The sequence below is a fragment of the Lepidochelys kempii genome, chromosome 13, assembly GCF_965140285.1.
Source record: "Lepidochelys kempii isolate rLepKem1 chromosome 13, rLepKem1.hap1, whole genome shotgun sequence".
NCBI classification, from domain to species: Eukaryota; Metazoa; Chordata; order Testudines; family Cheloniidae; genus Lepidochelys; species Lepidochelys kempii.
The window spans coordinates 17,997,639-18,017,061 of record NC_136392.1 but is presented as its reverse complement, the minus strand read 5'-3'; the positions used below and the strand labels follow the sequence as shown (position 1 = coordinate 18,017,061).

Here is a 19,423-nt window from a genome sequence, read left to right as displayed (position 1 = left end):
TCTGGTCACCCTACTTTGGATGCTTCTGAAGCTGGGCTGGCCACGTGCCAAGTTGGCCCCTGCTGTAGTCAAAGTGAGACTGAGGAGTGTGCAGGAAGCACAACATCCAAAACCTGATGGACCCAAGATCTGTGAGCCACTCAGTCATGCTCTCCTAAAGGTCCCCACTAGCTGTAGCAGCATGGCTCCTGTCTGGCTCACTGCTCCCTGTGAGGAGGGATCTATGTTGCACTGAACTGGATTTGGTTTTTCCTTCTACGTTTTGGAGCAGGGAATAATCATCCTAGCATGGCTGCCCCCTGCTTCTTCCTGGCACACCTCAATCACCCATTTATTGTGTAGTTTCTCATGTGCGAATTCAGCACACAGGGCCTCAAAGCAAGATGCTATGATGTCATTGACTTTCTCTGCATGCTGGCCAATTTCAATGGGTCTGGTCCTCCTCACACTGTACAGAACAGATGAACATCTGGGCCTAAATAATTAGAAATCACTGATAACATTATAAACATAATAAACAGAAGCGAGAGCTAATGGAAAGGGCTAATGAGAAATGCACTGATGGTGCATTGGGCCTCACAGCTGATGCACAAGACAAAGGGCTTGGTCTGGAATGCAACAAGAGAGCGCAAGAGAGCTGCCAAAAGGCACATTTAGTCAGGCTGACGTAAGCACCATTGATATTTCAGACACAGACATCAAATATGATACAACAGAATATAATCAAACAAGGGGAAGACTCCTGGAATAAATAGTCTAATAACTAACATGCTGGAAGAACTGTCCCTCAGAAGGGGATTGGCAGTCACACAAGGAACCCTGAAAGAAATGTGAAGAATCATCAGGAAGGAATATATTTCTCTCTAGGGACTGAGATGAAGCCATTATACATGGTTTGTACCGCACACAGAGAGACAGAGACTCTGCAGGTGTGTGTATCTATACACTAATACACCTGCTACACAGAACTCTTTTTTCTGCCTTGTTGCAACTAGGGCAAGCTGAAACAAACATGCAGAGGAACTTAAGTTATTTTGCTAATTTTCTAACTAAGGGGGGGAAAAATAACATTGTTAGGTGTTGCTGTTTTCTAATTTCTTGTAATGGTGGCAGACTTGTGAGAATTCCAGCATTTTGTAAGAGTCTGACTATTACCAACATAAAATGGAAACAGTTGCTAATTTCCTGTTGCTGCTTTGAGAAGACAGGATATTAATCTACATCACATTCATTTATTCTAGTCTGAAATTGTGTGCACTATTGGTAGACTATTGGTAAAACTCCTCATCCCAGAGCTTCATTGGTTTTAAGTACCTAACTTCCTGTTGAAATCAATGGGAGTTAGGCTCCTAAATACCTTTGAGAATCTCAGGCTTGCCTTCTGATACCACTTTCTATTTAGAAGTACCATTGTCATATTGGCCCTTTGCTTTAGAAGGCCTAAGGTATAGAACTGGCTCAGTAAAATCTGTCTTTTAGAGAACATTGTGAAAAGCTGCAGAGACCTTACCTGATTTCCAACAAGCAAGGAGTTAACTCTCTGCTCAATTACTAGTTCTCTGCTTAGGTGATCAGGAGTAATGAAGCAGGGCTGGGGCAAAAGGGCCCAATCAGGAAAGGCAGGGAACTCTATAAAAACAACCGCTGAGGCAGAAGATGGGAAATGCTTCTATTAAGGCAGGGTTCCCCACCTAAGTGCTACAGGGCTAAGCTGTACCTCAAGAGGGAGGAAGGTTGTTTGTGGTTCTGAATTATATTAGCCTATTTTTGTGTCCTCCTTGCTACCTACCTATTATAAATCCTTGAAAACAAAGCCCTGAGAGGGGAAACTTGCTGACTGAATTTCCTATTGCTGAACCCAAATGCCTAACTCCTGTTATCCTTTGTTTTTCATTTTCCCTCCCTTTTTCCTTCTTTCTAAAGCGGCTTGCCTTATTGTTTGAGGCTAATTTTTAATGTAGTGTAGTTTGTAATTTAGGATGAAACAATTACACAGCTTCACCTAGTATGTTGGCGGGGAAGAGGAGGTGTGTGTTATCTTCATCAACCTCTGTTAGGTTAATTCTATCCATATACCACAGCAAACAATAAATACTGTCTGGAGATTAATCCATTATTTATTAATGCTACCTATGGAATTTTAGTGGCAAATACATCCAGGTAGATGCAGCCTTGTTGTACTCACTTGTGTGATACATGTTTACTGGAACAACCCCTTAGAACACTTTTTAGCAGACTAAAGAAGGTCCTTTGTTCAGGTGCAGACATTCTGTAGCTTCAGCAGAAGGAGCCCAAGCATTGTTATTTACGGAGCCCATGGCTTAGCAGCATAATGATAGGCTTTTTATGTGCACATTTAAGTTCATTGCAAATGGAGTGGGGAATGGTAAAAACATACCAACATTAAAAATCTCACAATTTGCAGGCAATTACAATTTTAGACCTAAACCACTTGACAGGCTAGATTTGAGTAAAGCTAGACTCCTACCCTACTCTGTTGTGCAGTAATGGAACAGAACTGTGTTTTATTGCCCATCATCACAAAGGATCCCTCCTGAGACCTGCACTTCTCTTTAGGCAACATTTCTTTCTGCTCCTATGAATATCAGGGAACCAAACAGTTAGCTCCTGGCCAGAGGCATACAGGAGATGATTTTTACAAGAGCTGACTCCATCTCAGTCTGCTTCCCCTTACTGGGAGCCTGCAGAAGTTTCTTCAGATGTGCAGGTGTATGCTGCTAATAATAAACACTGCAATAGGGATGATCTCAAAGTGCCATGCAAACATTATGTACTGTAAGTAAGCTTCCCAAGCCCCCTGGGAGATAGGGAAATGTTACATTTCCCATTTTACAGATGTCTAAAATGAGGCACAGAGAGGCTAAGTGATGCATAAAATCAGTGACATCTGGGAGTAAACTATAGGGACCCAGTCAGTCTGTATTTCCACTGCTCCAACTACTAGGCTGCAGTATCCTGCAGTATATCAGGTGATGCCTTGGGATGTGATGAGTGCTGTCATTTCTTTGGGGATTTGGGATGAACTGAAGGATAAATAGTTACATTAAAGCATGTAGGTTAGTTTGAGGGTATGTCTAGCACCTACCAGGGTTCCAGGGGAAAGGAACCAAAGGAAATTGTAGATGTCAATTCAGGCTTGAAAGGCACTAGTCCTCTAATTTTGTGGTTGCAACTCTGTCCATAAATACTTGCACTACCCATTTTGTACATGCAATGCTATCAGCTAATTGGACATTGAATGGCTTGTTTACAGGCACAGAGAAAGCAGATGTTCAAGTGTTACCTATTGTGCCTGTAGTTTGCTGTGAATGCTAAATTGCAAATGTGGCATTTTGCCTACAGAATGAACGGCTAGGTTGAGAACTACCTTAAAATTGGGCCCATGAAGTATTTAAACTGGATCTCACAGTCTTTTCAGATGTGGAACTGCCGCTGACTTCAGTGGGAGTTATACCTGTAGAAAGGCTGCAAGATGGATCCCACCAACTCTAAAATCCAGATCCCATGCCTGCTTATTCAGAAGAGCTAGGATCCAATGAGCAGTAATAGTTTGTTTCTTTAGTTCCAAACAGAGAAGAGCCCATTTAGGGGGACCCTGCTCCGCCCCTCCACACACGCACTGATACTGTAAAGTGACTCTCTATGATGCATCATGGAGAGGGAGGCTGCTTGGCCAGTGCTTGCACACACAGTGCAAAACCTCATGGACAAAGCAGGAGACGACTTCAACTATTTGCTCATCCTAGCCAGCCAGAACAGATGTGGCCCAGTTGCAGGGATATCCTGGGGTTGGACTCTGACTTTGGTTTTAGTCCTGAAGATTCTATAGCCTGAGCCTGCTCTGCTGACTTCAGTTGTAGTTTAGCATGAGCATCACCTTCTGACTCTAACTCTGCTCACTTTTTCAGGCCTGGCCTCAAACTTTGCAATTATTCAGCCTCAGAACTGCTCTGTTCTATTTTTAATAAGAATTCTGAAGTGAAACCGCATCTGTAGGTGGTACTGCACAAACAGGAAGAGCTCAGCACTGCCGAGTCAGTTTGATCAGATATCAAAACACCTTCAACTTTTGACCTTTCATAGCTCTGCAAAGTCCTAAATTCTGTCCAACAAAGAACTAAAGGGATAACTTATATAAATAAAATCATATCCTCTTTCATTGTAATATAAACCAACTTTTAATAATAAAATGTTCTAGCATGTATTTAATGAGAATAACACATACATTTTAATGTAAAACAGTGCACAGTGTAAATGCCCTTAGATCATCTTCTATGCGCCTTTGTCTGTACAAACTGCATACATGTAGGTCAGGATCCTCATCTGGCAGTTTAAATCAGATCCACTGAAGTCAACAAAACTATGCTGATTTACCCCAGGAGAGGATACTGGCCCCTATGTTTTTACTTCTTGGGTGTTTCAATAGTTTTTCTTTACATATCATTACAGTTAATTTTAAGTTAGGGGATTTTTCAAGAAATATCATTCTTTTCAACAGCAAATGGCAAGATTAAGTCTTCCAAGATTATGAAGAAGCACAAACTGCTTTGAAACAATGTTCTGCTGATCTGACTGCAGTGCAATGGATTCTACAGTAACTGATGCCTGTGTCTGAGATGTAACAGGAGACTGACTCACATAAGCCTCAGCTGTGGACTGAGGTGGGTCAGAAGGAATACTGAAAGTAAATAAAACAAACAAAAGTGTGTTCTCTCCTACTCCCCCCCAAAAAAAAAATCAGTCTGAGAATGAAAGAAACAAAAATGTTAAAAACATTTAATAATTCAGGAAGCCAACACAACCCCTCAAAACTTGTAGTAAGTTATTTTGTGCTAGTTGAAGAAATCAAATTAAAAAAACCTTCACAGTCAGGTGGGAAGAGATGATTTTTAACTTTATATTTGGGATGGATTGGATTGTTAACCAAATAAAACTGGAGTTCATTAATGCCCTGTTCAGCACAAAAAACAAAACGAAACAAAAGAAAACCTTCATTCTCTAGAATGTCCCTCACGCCAAACAATTCCTGGAGTCTCCCAACAATGAATGGTTTTAAAAGAGACTATGGCTTTTCTATAGCGAGAGACAATAATGTTAGGTTCCCCCACTGCTGTGGAATTTTGTTAGATATAGGTGAATCATTATTAAGGCACTCACTCCAAAAGAACATTATTTCTGGCCTGAGACTGCTGACATTCTCAATGAGTATCAGCCAGTAATTTGGAGAAAATTACTGCACTAATGCTAATACTGATAGAATGGAGAACAATTTTGAAATAGGAAAAAAATAAAGCACATTATATACATGATTCCTTTTTCTTTTAACTTAAAAGCCTTCCTAATACATTTTAATAACTGTATTAAAGACTACTTAAATATTGAAAGATTTTAAATAATGTAGAATTGTTTCCAGTAAACTGGGATTAGCTGTGTAATTGCCAGCATATTGGTCCCATTTTAAACAATATAATTTTTATTTAAATCTTGTATATATAATAACATGATCCAAAACAGATACTCTACTCCACATAAATAATTATAGTTCTTCTGACCTGGTTTTAAAAACTACATCTGTTCAAATAATCAGAGTATAAGACTGCAATTTATTTTCTTTGTAATTTCTCCTAAAAAATCCTTCATTGCCAAACTCTCCTGTAAAATATTATTGTATTTCCAGAATACATAATAGACCATTAGTAAAAAATGTTAATCCCAAACGTGAACGCTACAGTAAGTAAGAGGAAGTAATGGTAAGAAGTATTATGGAATGTATACTCTGCAGCATACAGAGATTGGTTCTCACTGGGCTGAAGAGGAAAACGACTCTAGAAGAAATACTTTATATTCATATGGAAATAAACCAGAAACTTGAGCTACTCATGGTTCAAAAGTGCAGGTCAGTATGTTAAATCAGTGGTATTTCTGATGCTGTTACTCAAGACCACTGACCAAAATTATGCTGGCAATTAAATGGATGCCAGATACATTATTGGGATAGTAGATGTGCTTCGTCTTGCTTTTGCTTTACGGATCCATAACTTGAAGGCCACAACTTTCAGCCAGTAGCGCAGCTGAGTCATTAGTAAAGCTGCAGTTTCTTGACATGGAATTGCTATTCCTTCTGGGCATTCTGGCAGAAGGCAGTTCGTTTGTCTCAGCTCAAGAGTGTTTATGGTTAGAGAACTTCTCCAATAAGCCAAGGAACCGTAAGAATCTTTGCCCATATACTGTAGGAGTTCTCAGCAGGTGCGCGTCACAGATTCATCTCTCACCGAACACGAGACACCCAGCACCATATCCTCCCATCTCCATTTAACACCACCGGTGTCAGTTGACATGGTCCTCGGGCAGGGTTGCTTTCAGCTGAACATTTTATTGACTCCATAACATGGGTGTCTCTTTCATTTTTATAAGTCCCCATCTAAAGGTGGCTGACACAGCCTGTAGAGTCTATAAGGGAGGATTAAAAGTTGGTGTTACATGGAATAATGATAATAAAAAGTTGTTAGAATTAGCATGTGACATTCAGCTTCTTTATCACTCTAAAAAGCACTCATTGACCGGATTGACAGGAAAGATTCAGCTCGTTGTAATTATTAATAATTTCACAAACTAAATGTGCCACTAGAGAATTGCTAATTAAACCACAGAGGTGTTATCTTAAAAAATGTCTTTTATTTTTGAGACCTTACTCCACCCCTGTGCAACCCAAGTCAGATTTTGGCCCTTAGCAGTTGGCAATCCATAAATTATGATTTTCACTAAGTTTTTTATTATTTTTCCTGGACCTTTTTAACCGAGACATGTCTCATTCCACTGTGATGCCTTTCAATGTACTTGTCAATAGGGTTTGATTTCCTCTTGTTTACAGAGACATTTAAAAATACTAGAAATTGGAGATGAAAAAATCCCCACTTTCAGCATCTTGTCTAGCTCCCAAATACATGACGGTTCCCTGTAGCGTATTTTCCAGGGCTTTGGCCAGTTTAAGTTTAAATAAGTCAAATGATGGGGCCTTCCATAACTTCCCTTCCAAGATTATTCCACAATCTAACAGGCCTCACTGCTAGGAAATGTTTCCTGATACTTAGCCCAAATTCAGTTTACCTGAAATTAATGTACTTTTGCTCATTTTCGTTCCATTTAGTCTTATGCACTTCACACTGATAAAACCAAATAAGAACCTGTGTCTCTAGACTTTTCAAATGCAAGTTTTCTAAAATGAACGGCTCTTTAAAACCCTAAAATCAAATATGAGGCTTTTCTCTCCTTCACTCTACTTTGTAAATCACAAGTACAGTTCCAGTGTTATTTATCCTGAATTACTTCAAACACATTCCACCTTTAGGATCATAAAAATGGATAATAGGTAATGAATATTCATTAAAAGGGGGAAATGTCACGGCTGCTTGAATTGTGATGCTTGACATTTGGGATATGGCACAAAGTCACATGTAGACAGTGCATATTCATTCCTTAGGGAGCTGGTACTCAGAATCCGAGAGGGGGCGAATGTAGTAGAACCAAAATATTGTTCCCTGTGAAAGGTCTCTGAGAAAGCAAAACGAGGCCAAACTGTGTTACAGATAACTTCACCTCAACCACAGTTTTGATGCCACATGCTTGAAATAACTTTCTACAAGCACCTAAAGCAGTGGTTCCCAAACTAGGGGCACCGCTTGTTCAGGAAAAGCCCTTGGCGGGCCGGGCCGGTTTGTTTACCTGCTGCGTCGGTTCGGCCAATCGCAGCTCCAACTGGCTGCGGTTCGCCATTCCAGGCCAATGGGGGCTGCGGGAAGCAGCAGCCAGCACGTCCCTCAGCCGGCGCCGCTTCCTGCAGCTCCCATTGGCCGAGAGCGGCAAACTACAGCCACTGGGAGTGCGATCGGCCGAACTGCAGATGCAGCAGGCAAACAAACCGGCCCGGCCTGTCAGTGGCTTTCCCTGATCAAGCGGCGCCCCTAGTTTGGGAACCACTGACCTAAAGGGTGCAGTTGCCACCAAAGGTGTGGAATTATTTAGGGTGGTCCAATGGGGTATAGGTCAGAGAAACTGGATGAAAAGGAAAAACTGACACTGAAATATACTATGATCTAAGCCCCATCTCATAGGGTTTTCAAAAGTGGATCAGATAAAACACTATAATAGAATAAACCTGCACTATCAAGGAGGAATGCTGTATACCTAAATGATCTTTTCCACTGCTCATTTCAAGGGCCAGAGCTGACTTGCTTTCCTCAAATGAATCCCATTAACTTCCATAGGAGCAGATGACTTCCATTGGCTACTTGCCTAGCCGAGCAGGATTCGGCCCTAGCATTCTATGAATGTTCAATGAAGCTATAATGGAACCCTCCTCTCTCTCCTGGGTCTGTTTGGGAGGAGGTGTGGGGGACAGAGAGAGGGGAAATGGGTTAAAAAATCTCTCTCAGAAATAAAGATAGTAAAAACCACCTGAAATTATGTCCTTCAGGGAGACACAATGAGTATCTTCAGCTCCTATTGGAGTCAGTGGGATTTGCAGGTGTATAGCACCTCTAAAGATTTGACCCTCAGATAACAGAATGGCTATAACTTTGGGCAATTGATTCTTCTAGAAATTGCATCACCATAAATTCACTCTGATCTGAACTGCTTGCTCTTAAACCCACTCTGCAGTAAATCATGAGACACTCAGGCTACTCCAGACAGTTCATGGGCACTCTGGCCAAAGTATTAGCTCATGAATTATCTTTACATAGTTGCAGTCGGATCTGCCGTTCAAGAATTTCTGCTCCTCAGCATTCCACAGATAACTGACAGCCACTGAGCTTTAGCAACGCATTCCCATTGTCAAAAAAAATCAGCAGTGATGTTTTATTTAGACAACACAAGTTAATGGTGAGTGACAGGGGATTTGAAACAAAGCTTTTTTAAATACTGGTGCACTTGGTTTAGTATAGTGATGGCTGGGATAGTTCTGTGTATTGCTGCTGAAGAACTTGTCAATTTGAGAAGGAAATGTCACAGCTGGGTGCAAAGATGCATCGCAAATACTCAGATAACATATACTGTATATAACCTACCGGGGTGCAGACTGCGGCATCTGATCCATCACTTTGAGATTTTTAGCAGAGATTTCAACCCTGGGTCCCTAAGGAAACACAGAACTTATGGCATTGATAATATCAGTAAAACATCTGACCCTTAAGGGAAAATATTGTAACAGGAGTCTGATTTCTATCTGACAATCCATTAACTACTTTTAGTAGCTCTGGAATCCACTTGGTAGGTACATCAGCCATCTGCGTTTACTTAAGATGACAGAAGTCCCAAAGCACTTTACAAGCACTGCTGTCTAACACTAGGAGATTGCCACCATATAGCGTTGTATGCATGAGAACACATTATGGAATATACAGGATGTATATAAGTACACTATATGGCCTACATTTCAAACACCGGCCTCCTTTTCTTTTGTACGTGTTTATACACATACTTTACAAGGGCATATACCTGCACATTCTGTACATTTTTCAAACATCTGTGCACACAATTTAAATAATGTAACCCTAGGTATGAACTTTAAATAGCCTAATGTCCACACATGCAAATGTTAGAATTTGCTCCTGCAAAGTATGCATGCAGTTGTACATATTTTACAATGTCTGGATGTGGGTGTGTATATGCACAACACACATCTCCACAGAGAAATTAACTGGTAACTCCACAAAAAGAGATCCCAGGGATTAAGATAGTGGCATGCAGGTGATCCAACTAAGGAAGTAGTCATAGGAAGAACCTAAATACTCACTTGCTTTCTCATGATGTCTGTAGCCTGCATGATACATTTGGGTAAAAGTCCATGACTTCGAGCCAGTATGGCTGCTTGTTCCAGGGACACACTCAATGTACTTCTGGACATGGGTACATAAGGGAATGATAATTCACAAACCATTTTTTAAAATTACTTATGAGTTTTAACAAAGTCTCGAGTTACGACTTTTGACAAAGCTATTTGGCTAGTAACTGCAAATTAACTTGGCCACTACACCATTTTTATGTTTACTTTCTGGCTTCCCATATAAAAATATATAACCAGTTCTGCAGCCCAGCTCATGACACCTCTCCCACACCAGGTAAGCTCAAGAAGCTACACTGTTGTGATTTCAGATGGCGCTATCACATGGCTGTGTCTCATTGCTGGTGGTTCACATCAGTGCCTTCCATGAGCTAAAAATCTTCTGAAAATGAGTTATTTTTAACACACAAATTTTGGGCCATTTAATAAAATGGTTTTATTAGCATGTACAAAAAAAGATTTTAAAACGGTTTATTAGAGGAGGTCACCTCTGTGATCGAAAACTGTGTTGACTGAAAGACATTTGCTCTATGCCCACCCAGCAAAGGTTCTTAGTAGTTGCATTGGGACATTGAGTCTCAACCACTGTACGGCAGTGCTAGAAGTCACAACCCCCGGAAAATAAACCTTGCCAACAGAAGGGCTTCTTTCATTCTCAGTTGTAGGGGCCCATCACTCGCTAGCCGTATGTAACTGGCTCAGATGCGTTGCTTAGATGCTTAGATTCTTATACAGAAAAAAAGTTAGTATCACAACAGTACCATGGAGGGTTTCTTAAATCTCACCTCTGCATCCCAGTGCCACACACGGCAATCTGACAGGCTCCGAGGCGGTAACAGAGCTCTGAGGATATAGGCAGCAGCCCAGCTCCTGGGGTGTTACTACTAGAGTATCCTGACTGGGTGGGTTTTGTAATAAAGGACTTCATCAGTCTGCACAGCTCATCCATTGCATTAATGGGGCGAATAAGCTACACAGGAACAGTGAACACATGCATCAGTGGCATATTTACTCCTTCATTTATATAGACTCTTATAAGAACTTTTTTCCTATGTCTAATACTCTATGGTAACAGCTCCTTGGTAGATCTAAAGTAACAACTATTCACAGTTGATACGATTTTCTGCACAAAAAAGTGAGGACTTGGCAAGGGTTTGAAACAGTCTGTTGCAAGTGAACACAAATCATATCAATCTACTTTCCAGTATATGTTAATAACTGCACTGACAGGGGAGTCCCTGAATTGTCTCCACTATAATAAAAACAGCCAAATCTTGGTTTGCTTCTACAGCATGCTCAAACATTTACATGAAGCATCTGCCCCAAATACAGACTGTGTTTACTATGGAATTGAGCTTTAGGTGAGGGCCTGGGAGATGTTGCTTTTATTGTACTGTATGTTGTGAACAAAATTCTCAAAAAAAAATAGACTTAAGTGATCATTTCTAAAGTGATTGCAGGCATCAGATTTCTGGGTGACAGAACTCTAACGGATCCTCAGATGGTCTGATTTAAGATCTTTGGGCAGGGACTGTCTATTTGTTCTGTGTTTGTATCACACCTAGTGCTAGAGAGCTCTAGTCCATGACTGGGGCTGTAAGGTACTGCCACAATATAAATAATAATAATAATACCTGGTCAATCTTCACTGCTGTTGTATTGGAATCAGTAGGCAAGTTGGATCTCTCAAGGTAAAATGTCCTGCAATTAGCCATTAAGAATTAGATTAGTTGGTGAGCATCTCACTTCACTAAGTACTGCATAACATCTCAGATGGATATGAAAGGGAAGTCCTGTCGTCCAAGATGGTGTATTTTCTTACTGAAGCACTTGGATTGTTTCTTTCTATAGTGACTGAAGACGAACAAAAAGTCTTTTTAGTTTAACTTTAGCTCCAGTCAAAAATCTGAAGTCCCAATTGGATGGAAATTGTTTCTGACACATTCCTATATTCCAGGAGGAGTTTACAATTAAGGCTATTTTTTGCTAAATAATTTAAGAAGTTTTCTATACACCAAAGATTAAAAAAAACACCTTCTGATTAAAAAACAACATGTGAAACTTAAATGGAATATCTTCTTTCCTAGAACTCTCCTTTCCATATCACTGGCTTCTCCAAATAATCACTGTGTAGAAGACATGAGGCCACCAGGAAAGAAAAATCTGTCTGTGAAAGGTCATGAACAAACAGCACCTTTTTTTTTTTTTATTAGGGGATGGGCGGAGAGGCACATTACCTGAGTTTACGGTAATATTGCTGCACTTTTTCAAGTGAGACGCCATTAATCTGTTGCAGGAGTTCTTCTAGAGATGAGTCACCTGGCTGTGGCTGGCTATCTGGGCTTTCAAGAGCTGGAAGGAGACAAGATTTTTAATAAATATATTACTCTGATTGTCTCTCTAGTTCATCCCCCTACTAGGTAGCTTGCATGCACTAGGTAGCTGCCAAAACACGTCAAAGACCAACCATGTGAAAAATAAGATGAATTTATTTCCCTCAGTAGGGATGTCTTCTGTGAACCACAGTTTTCATTATGACTCCTCAAAGGGCAAGGGGTACTATGGTACCAGATCACTGGAATATGGTCATAGTGTTGTTGCATTGAAGGAAGTATCCTATGCTGGACGCCGCAATGCAGGACAGTGAATTAGCTGGTCCACAAGAGGTCCCTTGATTTTCAGCCCAGATGATTCTATGAATACACACATATGTGTGCACAGAAAATGTGTCCCTTAGAAATCCCAGTCTGTAGCATAGGAACATGGACACTTCCAGACTAGATCAGACCCAGGGTATGTCTAGTCCAATATCCTGTCTCTGATTAGATGCTTCAGAGAAAGGTGCAAGACACCCCACAGCAGCATCTGTGGGGATAATCTCCTCCCCACGAACATCTCAACCTAACCTTCTTACAGCATATTAACCGCCCACCCCAGAATATCAGATTATTATTCTGGGGAGAAGTTAATTTTTGCCTCTTAAAATATTTTCAATGGAGTTGTCAGTTTTGTTTCAATAACAAATTTATGGTCATTCCTTAATAATGAACCTTAAAATGTTTAGCACCTAATTAGATTCACATCACTTGTTTTTCTTGGTCAAGAATTTCGTGGGCACCTTTTGTAAAGAGCACCGTGTGCAGCTTCAAGCTTCCCCCATTCTGAAAGCGAGACGGCAGTTTGGAGAAGTAGTAGCTGTCAAGGTAAAAGATAATCTTCAAGGCCTGCCGACTTCCTTCAATGTGGTAGAAGACGTGAGTATCTGGGGAAACAAAGATAAAGACGTTTGTGTTTTTCCAAAACAGCTGTGAGAGACTAGCAGTGTCTGCGCATGTCAATCCATTTAATAACATCTCGTTACTGAAATGTTAGAAGTGGTAGTAAGCGAAGGAGATGCTGTGCTCAGAAGAAGCATGTTGTTTACAAGACATGCCATCAATTAACATGATGTTTGATACCATCACGCTGATTGTTTTGCTTGTACGTCAGATCCCTTTTCCCCACTGTGTGTCTCTTCTCCTCGATCAGATTTCTAAACACTGTGGAGCAGGGACTGTCTACTACTCTGTATCTGTACATCACCTAGCACAATGGGGCCCTGTTCTTAGCTTGTCCCTAGGCACTACTGCAGTAAACATGGTTAATCCTGTCATGTGAGCTTGTACTGGATAAACACGGAAAGAGTGTGTGTGTCCGTTCTCTTGCCGAAAGGCTGGTGAATTATAAACATCTGTCTGGAGCTGCTTGCCCCAGCTGTCGTCTTTCCACATGCTGGGCAAGAAACACAGGCAGGGCCCAGCGGTTCCCAACTGTAGAGAATTTACAAGTGGCATCATTAGATGAATGTAGGCAGTGAGGCTGACACTACTAGCCCTACTATCGTGCAGTCAATTAACAGGTCTGGAGGCAAGGTCCTCAGCAGTTACCCGCAGTTATGATTATAATTTCTGTTACATTTTAGCCACTACAGTTGACAGAGACACAAATACTTACTATTCCAAATGTCAGACTTAGAAGGATAAGGGGCTAAGGAGATGGGATTTGAACCTGCAGTTTAAATCTAGATATTCCAAAATGGATAGTCAGTCTGATAAAAGATAGCAAGGGATACTCATCTCACTAAGTCTCTCCTCCTTGCTCATATGAGGCAAGTCCTAGCAGTAGTCCTGGTTATGAAGAAAGCTGATTGGCTATACTGCTTTCCTACCTGGTCCAGAGAACAGGGAGAGCGGATGTGAGTGACCATTTTAGGGCCCAATCACGCAATGTACCCTTGGGTGTGGTGCTGCATGGCTTTAACTCCCATTACATTCCGTGGAAGTTGTGGGAGTGCGTCACTTCACAAGAGATGCTCAGCACCTTTCAGGATTGAGCACTTCTGAAGGATTTAATATCATGGAGTAAATTAACCAGGAATACAAGCAAGATAGAAGAGTTCATAGAAAAATCTAAAAAATCTCACTTGCTACAAGGCTTTCGTCCAGCTGCTTGAAATAAAAGGCAACCTTATCCAGCTCAGACAGGGTGACTGGGATGTCTTCTAGCATGATGCGCTCTTCTTTCTGAGGTAGAGAGAAACAAACATGAATGGGTAATCTATCCAAGGGGAGAGTTGAGGCAGAAAAGCAGAGACATTAGAGGTGTGGAAAACTGGACGGTTCAAGAGACTGAGAATAGGGAGGGGAGAGCAAATCTTTCACCAAATCCAGCCCAGGTCAGTAATGAATGAAGATTGTTTCCATTTGACAACTGTGTGAAATGAGCGTCGGTTGCCTCAGCCCAGTTCTTAGTGGACAGGGGTTCACCACTATTGGTAATATTGGCCCCCTTCTTGGTAGACTCTGAAGGAAGTCAAAGCAATGAACGGATCTTGGAGAGTAAACTCCCTTCTCCAAAATGTACCCCCTCCTCGCATACTACCCTGAGGACGAAGCCAATTAGTTAGTTAGGGTGAAAAATATCTGTGTTCTCACATCTCCTGCAATTTCAAGGAATAATACAGATGTGCACTGGATTGTATTTAATTTAACACATTGTCCATCATGTTTCTATTTAACAATGGGCATAAAATGTGTCTCCCTCATAGCTCTTGCTTTTGTCAGACCTGATTTCCCTTCATAGCTTCACACTCATTTTCCTTCTAAAATTATTATTTTAGCTTAGATCCTGCAGAAGTTGGTGGCATTTGCCTGAGAGCTTCCTACTCAACACAGGCCAGTGGATTTTACGAGTCCTGCCCTTCTCAGACCTAGATGTGGTGCCTCCAGGTCAGGCTTGGTGCACATAGTTAGGGCAGCATGACAGGAAGCTTTTAATACCACTGCCTGGGTTGCCCCTTCACTCAGCACATGGAGAAAGGACCAGATTTGCAGTTTGCTCTTAGCTCTGGGAACACCAAGAACCACTTTTGTCTGCTTGTTGAAATTCATTTTCTCACCAGCAGAGGTCAGGTCACACACGCTTTCCCAGCAACTGTGAAATTAGTCCACAGTAAAGAAGGCAGCATTACTCCAGACAAGGAAACCTCTCTGGCAAAATACCAACCTGCCCCTTCTCTATGGGGCAGGCTGTCTATTATCTTTCAGTGGTGAAATGTGTTCACCTGGCCCAGGCCAGTAGTTTAGCATTTGTGGGGATCAGTGTGTGATGGGTAGGACATTAGGATGAGGATAACAGCGGATTCCTTGAGGGGGTAGGAGTTTCCATATAGATAAACCTGGCCAGGAGGTGAGTAGGAGGAAAGTGTCTAGGTGACCTTGAAGAGGCCAAGAGAGCCAGCATTCACTGTGGAACTGTGAAACCCATTCTTTAGAATCTCTCTTACCACACTGGGGGACAGCAGGGATTGGTAGTGGAGTAAAACCCCAGTGGCCGCTATCTGCTCCAGCCATTTCCTGCTGGCATCCCTGCTGCTCTCTTCATACTCCCCATTGTTATTGTATCTGTAGTTGAGAGCAGCCAGCAACTGCTCGGAGAAAGTGCAAATAGCAGCCACGAGGGACTGGCAGAAAATGACATCTCGTCTCAACTGCAGCTCAGTATCTGCCAGAGAGAAGGGAAGAGAGTCACAAAGGAGTCAGAGGGAGTTTGTCTGAGATGGAATAGAAGGCAAGCTCTGTATGACCTTTGATTTGAGCGGTCACCTTGCACGGGCTCCTGTTATCTGTCTCCTATTGGGAGTGGGTAGAGGGGGTGTGTGTGTGTGAGAGAGAGAGAGGATTTTCCAGCCCAGTCTTCCTTTTGTTTCTCCCAGACAGATGCCCTGTGGCTATTTATACATTTGTCTGGATTACAAGGGCTAGATGAGGCTCCCCTGTGTCATCAATGCCAGACCTGGCCTGATCCCCTTCATTGACAACTGCATTCATGAAGCAGGGTCTCCACTATTAGCGATGCCACTTCCCTTACCTCCCACGTTAGGAAGGTTTTCCAGACATGACCGTCCATGAATGGTACCATTTGGTTCATGTTTGCCTGGGGGAATCTCCACAGTGTTAACTGTGCTTCCACTGAGCTTGCCAGTCAGTCTTATGCTGGCCAAATAAACTGTGTCACACTTCAGGGGACTGCAGATTGTACAAAGAACATGCAAAGGGCAGGAAAGGGAAGCACATGAATAAATGAAGAGAGGCTTCCTAGGCACCTTGGGTTTCTCCTGATATGCAGTAGGTAGGTTATAGCAGCCTCTCTTGTTTCCAAGAAAGTGTCTTCTGCAGAACGAAGCTGAATACATCACACCGAGGCTTTGACGATACAGACTATTTTTATAAAGCACAGAATGCAACAATGAAAGAACTAAGACAATCAAGACCAAGGGCCAGATCCTCAGCACAGGGCAAGTCTCCTTTGCATCGCTAGAGGTGAAGCAAAGAGGGCTCAGGGCTGCACTACAGACAACGGAATCCGTAGAGGACGTAAAGGTGGCACAGCCAGCTCTACACCACTTGCTCCTCCACCCTCTATGAAGGGTGTTCCATAAAGGGCTGAGGAGGAGGGATAGGATGGGGTGGAGCCAAAGCCATTATAGCTGTACTTTATACCAGGGGTTGGTTTGGACCCCAGCCGGCCTCAGGATTGGGGGAAGCACAAAGGTGGCTTAGAGCCACCTTTGCCTCCCACCCTCACTTGGAGCAGCTTAGAATCAAGCCTCAGATTTTCAGCCATCTTTTAAAATGATCCAGCAAATGATGAGGGTATATTGTTTGTTATTATGGATTGCCTTTTTTACAGATACAAAATATGGCTATTTAAATGTGCCAGTGAAGTAACTGCATAAATAGGGAGAGAGAGTTATCTGATTTGCCAGTGTGTGTTTTTTCCCCTTGTAACAATGATGCCTGCAATGTATACTGGTACAAACTTAGGGTACGTCTACACTGCAATGTAAGTCCAGGGTTCAGATTCAGACTCAATGGCTAATCCCACCCCCACCTTCCATCTACTCACGAATTGCACTAATCAAGGGTTCAGGCCAGGGTCCCAGGACAATATAGGGGGGAGGAGGGTCCAAGCCTGAGTCAAGTCAGGTCCCAGAGTCCAAGCCCAAATTATTTGCAGTGTATACACAGCCCCACTGGACTCATGTTCTAGGAATCTGCCAAAAGTGTCCCCCAATCCCAAGGGCTGACTATTTTGTCCTCTGGACAGTCAAGTTTGGTGGACAATCAAGTTTTCCCACACTACACCATGAACAAAAAACTAGAGTGGTCCCATTTTGGGAGGGCACAAGAAAGTCTAGGATATGGGTGGTTGGACTCAGGGCCGTATAATGCAGCGTAGATGCTGGGGCCCCATGTTTCAACAGGTCCTAACCTAGGTTACAAATGACTGTAGACTCTCAAGCATGAGGTTAACAAACCCAGGGTTTACTACCTCAGTGTCTTCTAACTCTGGGCTTAGATTGCTGTGCAACATAGCCTTAGGGTCTTAGGCTGCTCCTATTAAAATCAATAACAAAACTCCCATTGTCTTCAGTAAGGCAGAATCAAGCCCTTAGGACTTTGATATGTAAGTTTGGCTCTTGTTAACACTAAAAGAGCTTATATAGGTGCACTGAGGAAACAATGAGCTGGTTAAAGAGGAAATGCACATCCTGAAATTATACACAGGGCAAAACCCAAACGCCTTATCTCGGTAGTCTGCTTGAAAAGAATGACAGGCCCACAACCTCATCATGAATTGTGCAACAGTGTCTCATTTTTTGCTGCATGTCAACTGAGAATGAGAATGGCCAACTGAGAATGAGGCTTACACAAGGGAAAGAAGATGAAGAAAGGGCAAAGGGATATGGTGTCTGATGACATTTACAACATGCTTGGTGATACAGGAGCATAAGCAAGACTGAGCAAAAAGTAGGTAGGAAAAAGCTGCCCAGCATGAGGAGCACAAGAGATGGCATAATGTCATCAATAGTGCGGTTGAACCAGATTTCCAAGCACACCACTAGTTGGATAATGTATTGTGATCTCTAACAGGAGAGAGCGATTCAAACATAGGCATGCATGTACACGTGCCGGCCAAACTACACACTTTAGGACATCTGTCAGCATGGCAAAGTTTTCCACCAATACCCCAAACCAGAAGCCCTTACCTGTGCATTTTAGCAAGGCCAAAAGCAGTTGATTCTTCCCATCTAAAAGAGTAAAGAGAAGAAAGGACCTGATAAACATGATGCAAAGGTGGATTTGATTGTACCCTGCTGACACCTCTCTCCATTTCTATTTTGTCTAGAGTTAATCCTCACTAAAAACATTTGATAAAACAGGGAGCGAGGAATAAATCAGGATCCTTGATAGATTAAATGCTCCATCAACTACCATGAATTATGGGGAACAAATTGCACATGTGGAGGAATCCCTACAGAGGTGACTACAGTGCTGCGACTTGCACTTGAGTAGACACCACCAGACTCAGTCATTCTACCTGAATCCTACTGGTGCTTTTTAAGCAAGACGTTTTTTAAATGTAATGGTTCAGGGAGTTACAGGGACTGATTACATCCATCTTCTTCACTCATCTCCTTCCAGAATCTGCCTTTTTTCTATTTCATTTTCTTCCAATGTTTTTTAAAATTACACCAGCAAGTAAGTCACTCTGACACAATTCAGTCCCTAAAGACTTCGGAAGTAGACTAAGACAATTATAAAAAATTCCTCATGATCATTCAGTCACAGTTGTGGTGCTGCAATACATCATCACTGGGAAGAATAATAACCCACTCTCCCCACTTCCCTCTAAAATCCAGGTCTATTTATAACCTATATTTCAATTACCATATTAAACTTAGGGGACAAAATTAACCGCCAGACTGGATGACCAGAAGTCTACCTAGCACAGCATCTTGTCTCTGACGTGGCCCCTATCAGCAGCTTCCAAGGGAGGTGCAACAAAAACAGTGCTTAATTTGTGCCAGGGCTTGCCTGGGCTGAGCACCTCTAGGCTTGACAGTTAATAGCCCCAGCACCTCTGGGCTTGCCGCGTCAGTTATCAAAGTGAAAAAATTCTTGAGCCCTAGCACCTTATTGCTTGAGCCTTGGCACCTCTTTCATACAAATTAAACAC

The 19,423-nt window shown here is 42.1% G+C and overlaps 1 protein-coding gene across 2 annotated transcripts in view; it reads right to left on the bottom strand.

The window, feature by feature from the left end:
* Window positions 1-4,175: 4,175 nt before the first annotated feature.
* Window positions 4,176-19,423, bottom strand: part of PREX1 (phosphatidylinositol-3,4,5-trisphosphate dependent Rac exchange factor 1) — a 224,603-nt gene continuing 209,355 nt past the window's right edge. For both annotated transcript variants that reach the window (XM_073309488.2, XM_073309490.2), the window contains exons 31-40: window positions 18,453-18,494; window positions 15,687-15,904; window positions 14,325-14,424; window positions 12,981-13,124; window positions 12,100-12,214; window positions 11,497-11,563; window positions 10,648-10,832; window positions 9,815-9,917; window positions 9,087-9,154; window positions 4,176-6,471 (exon numbers count right to left, since the gene is read on the bottom strand). In XM_073309488.2, the coding sequence (XP_073165589.1) occupies window positions 6,429-6,471; window positions 9,087-9,154; window positions 9,815-9,917; window positions 10,648-10,832; window positions 11,497-11,563; window positions 12,100-12,214; window positions 12,981-13,124; window positions 14,325-14,424; window positions 15,687-15,904; window positions 18,453-18,494 (1,085 nt within the window). In that variant the 3' untranslated portion in view covers window positions 4,176-6,428. The remainder of the gene's footprint in view (window positions 6,472-9,086; window positions 9,155-9,814; window positions 9,918-10,647; window positions 10,833-11,496; window positions 11,564-12,099; window positions 12,215-12,980; window positions 13,125-14,324; window positions 14,425-15,686; window positions 15,905-18,452; window positions 18,495-19,423) is intronic.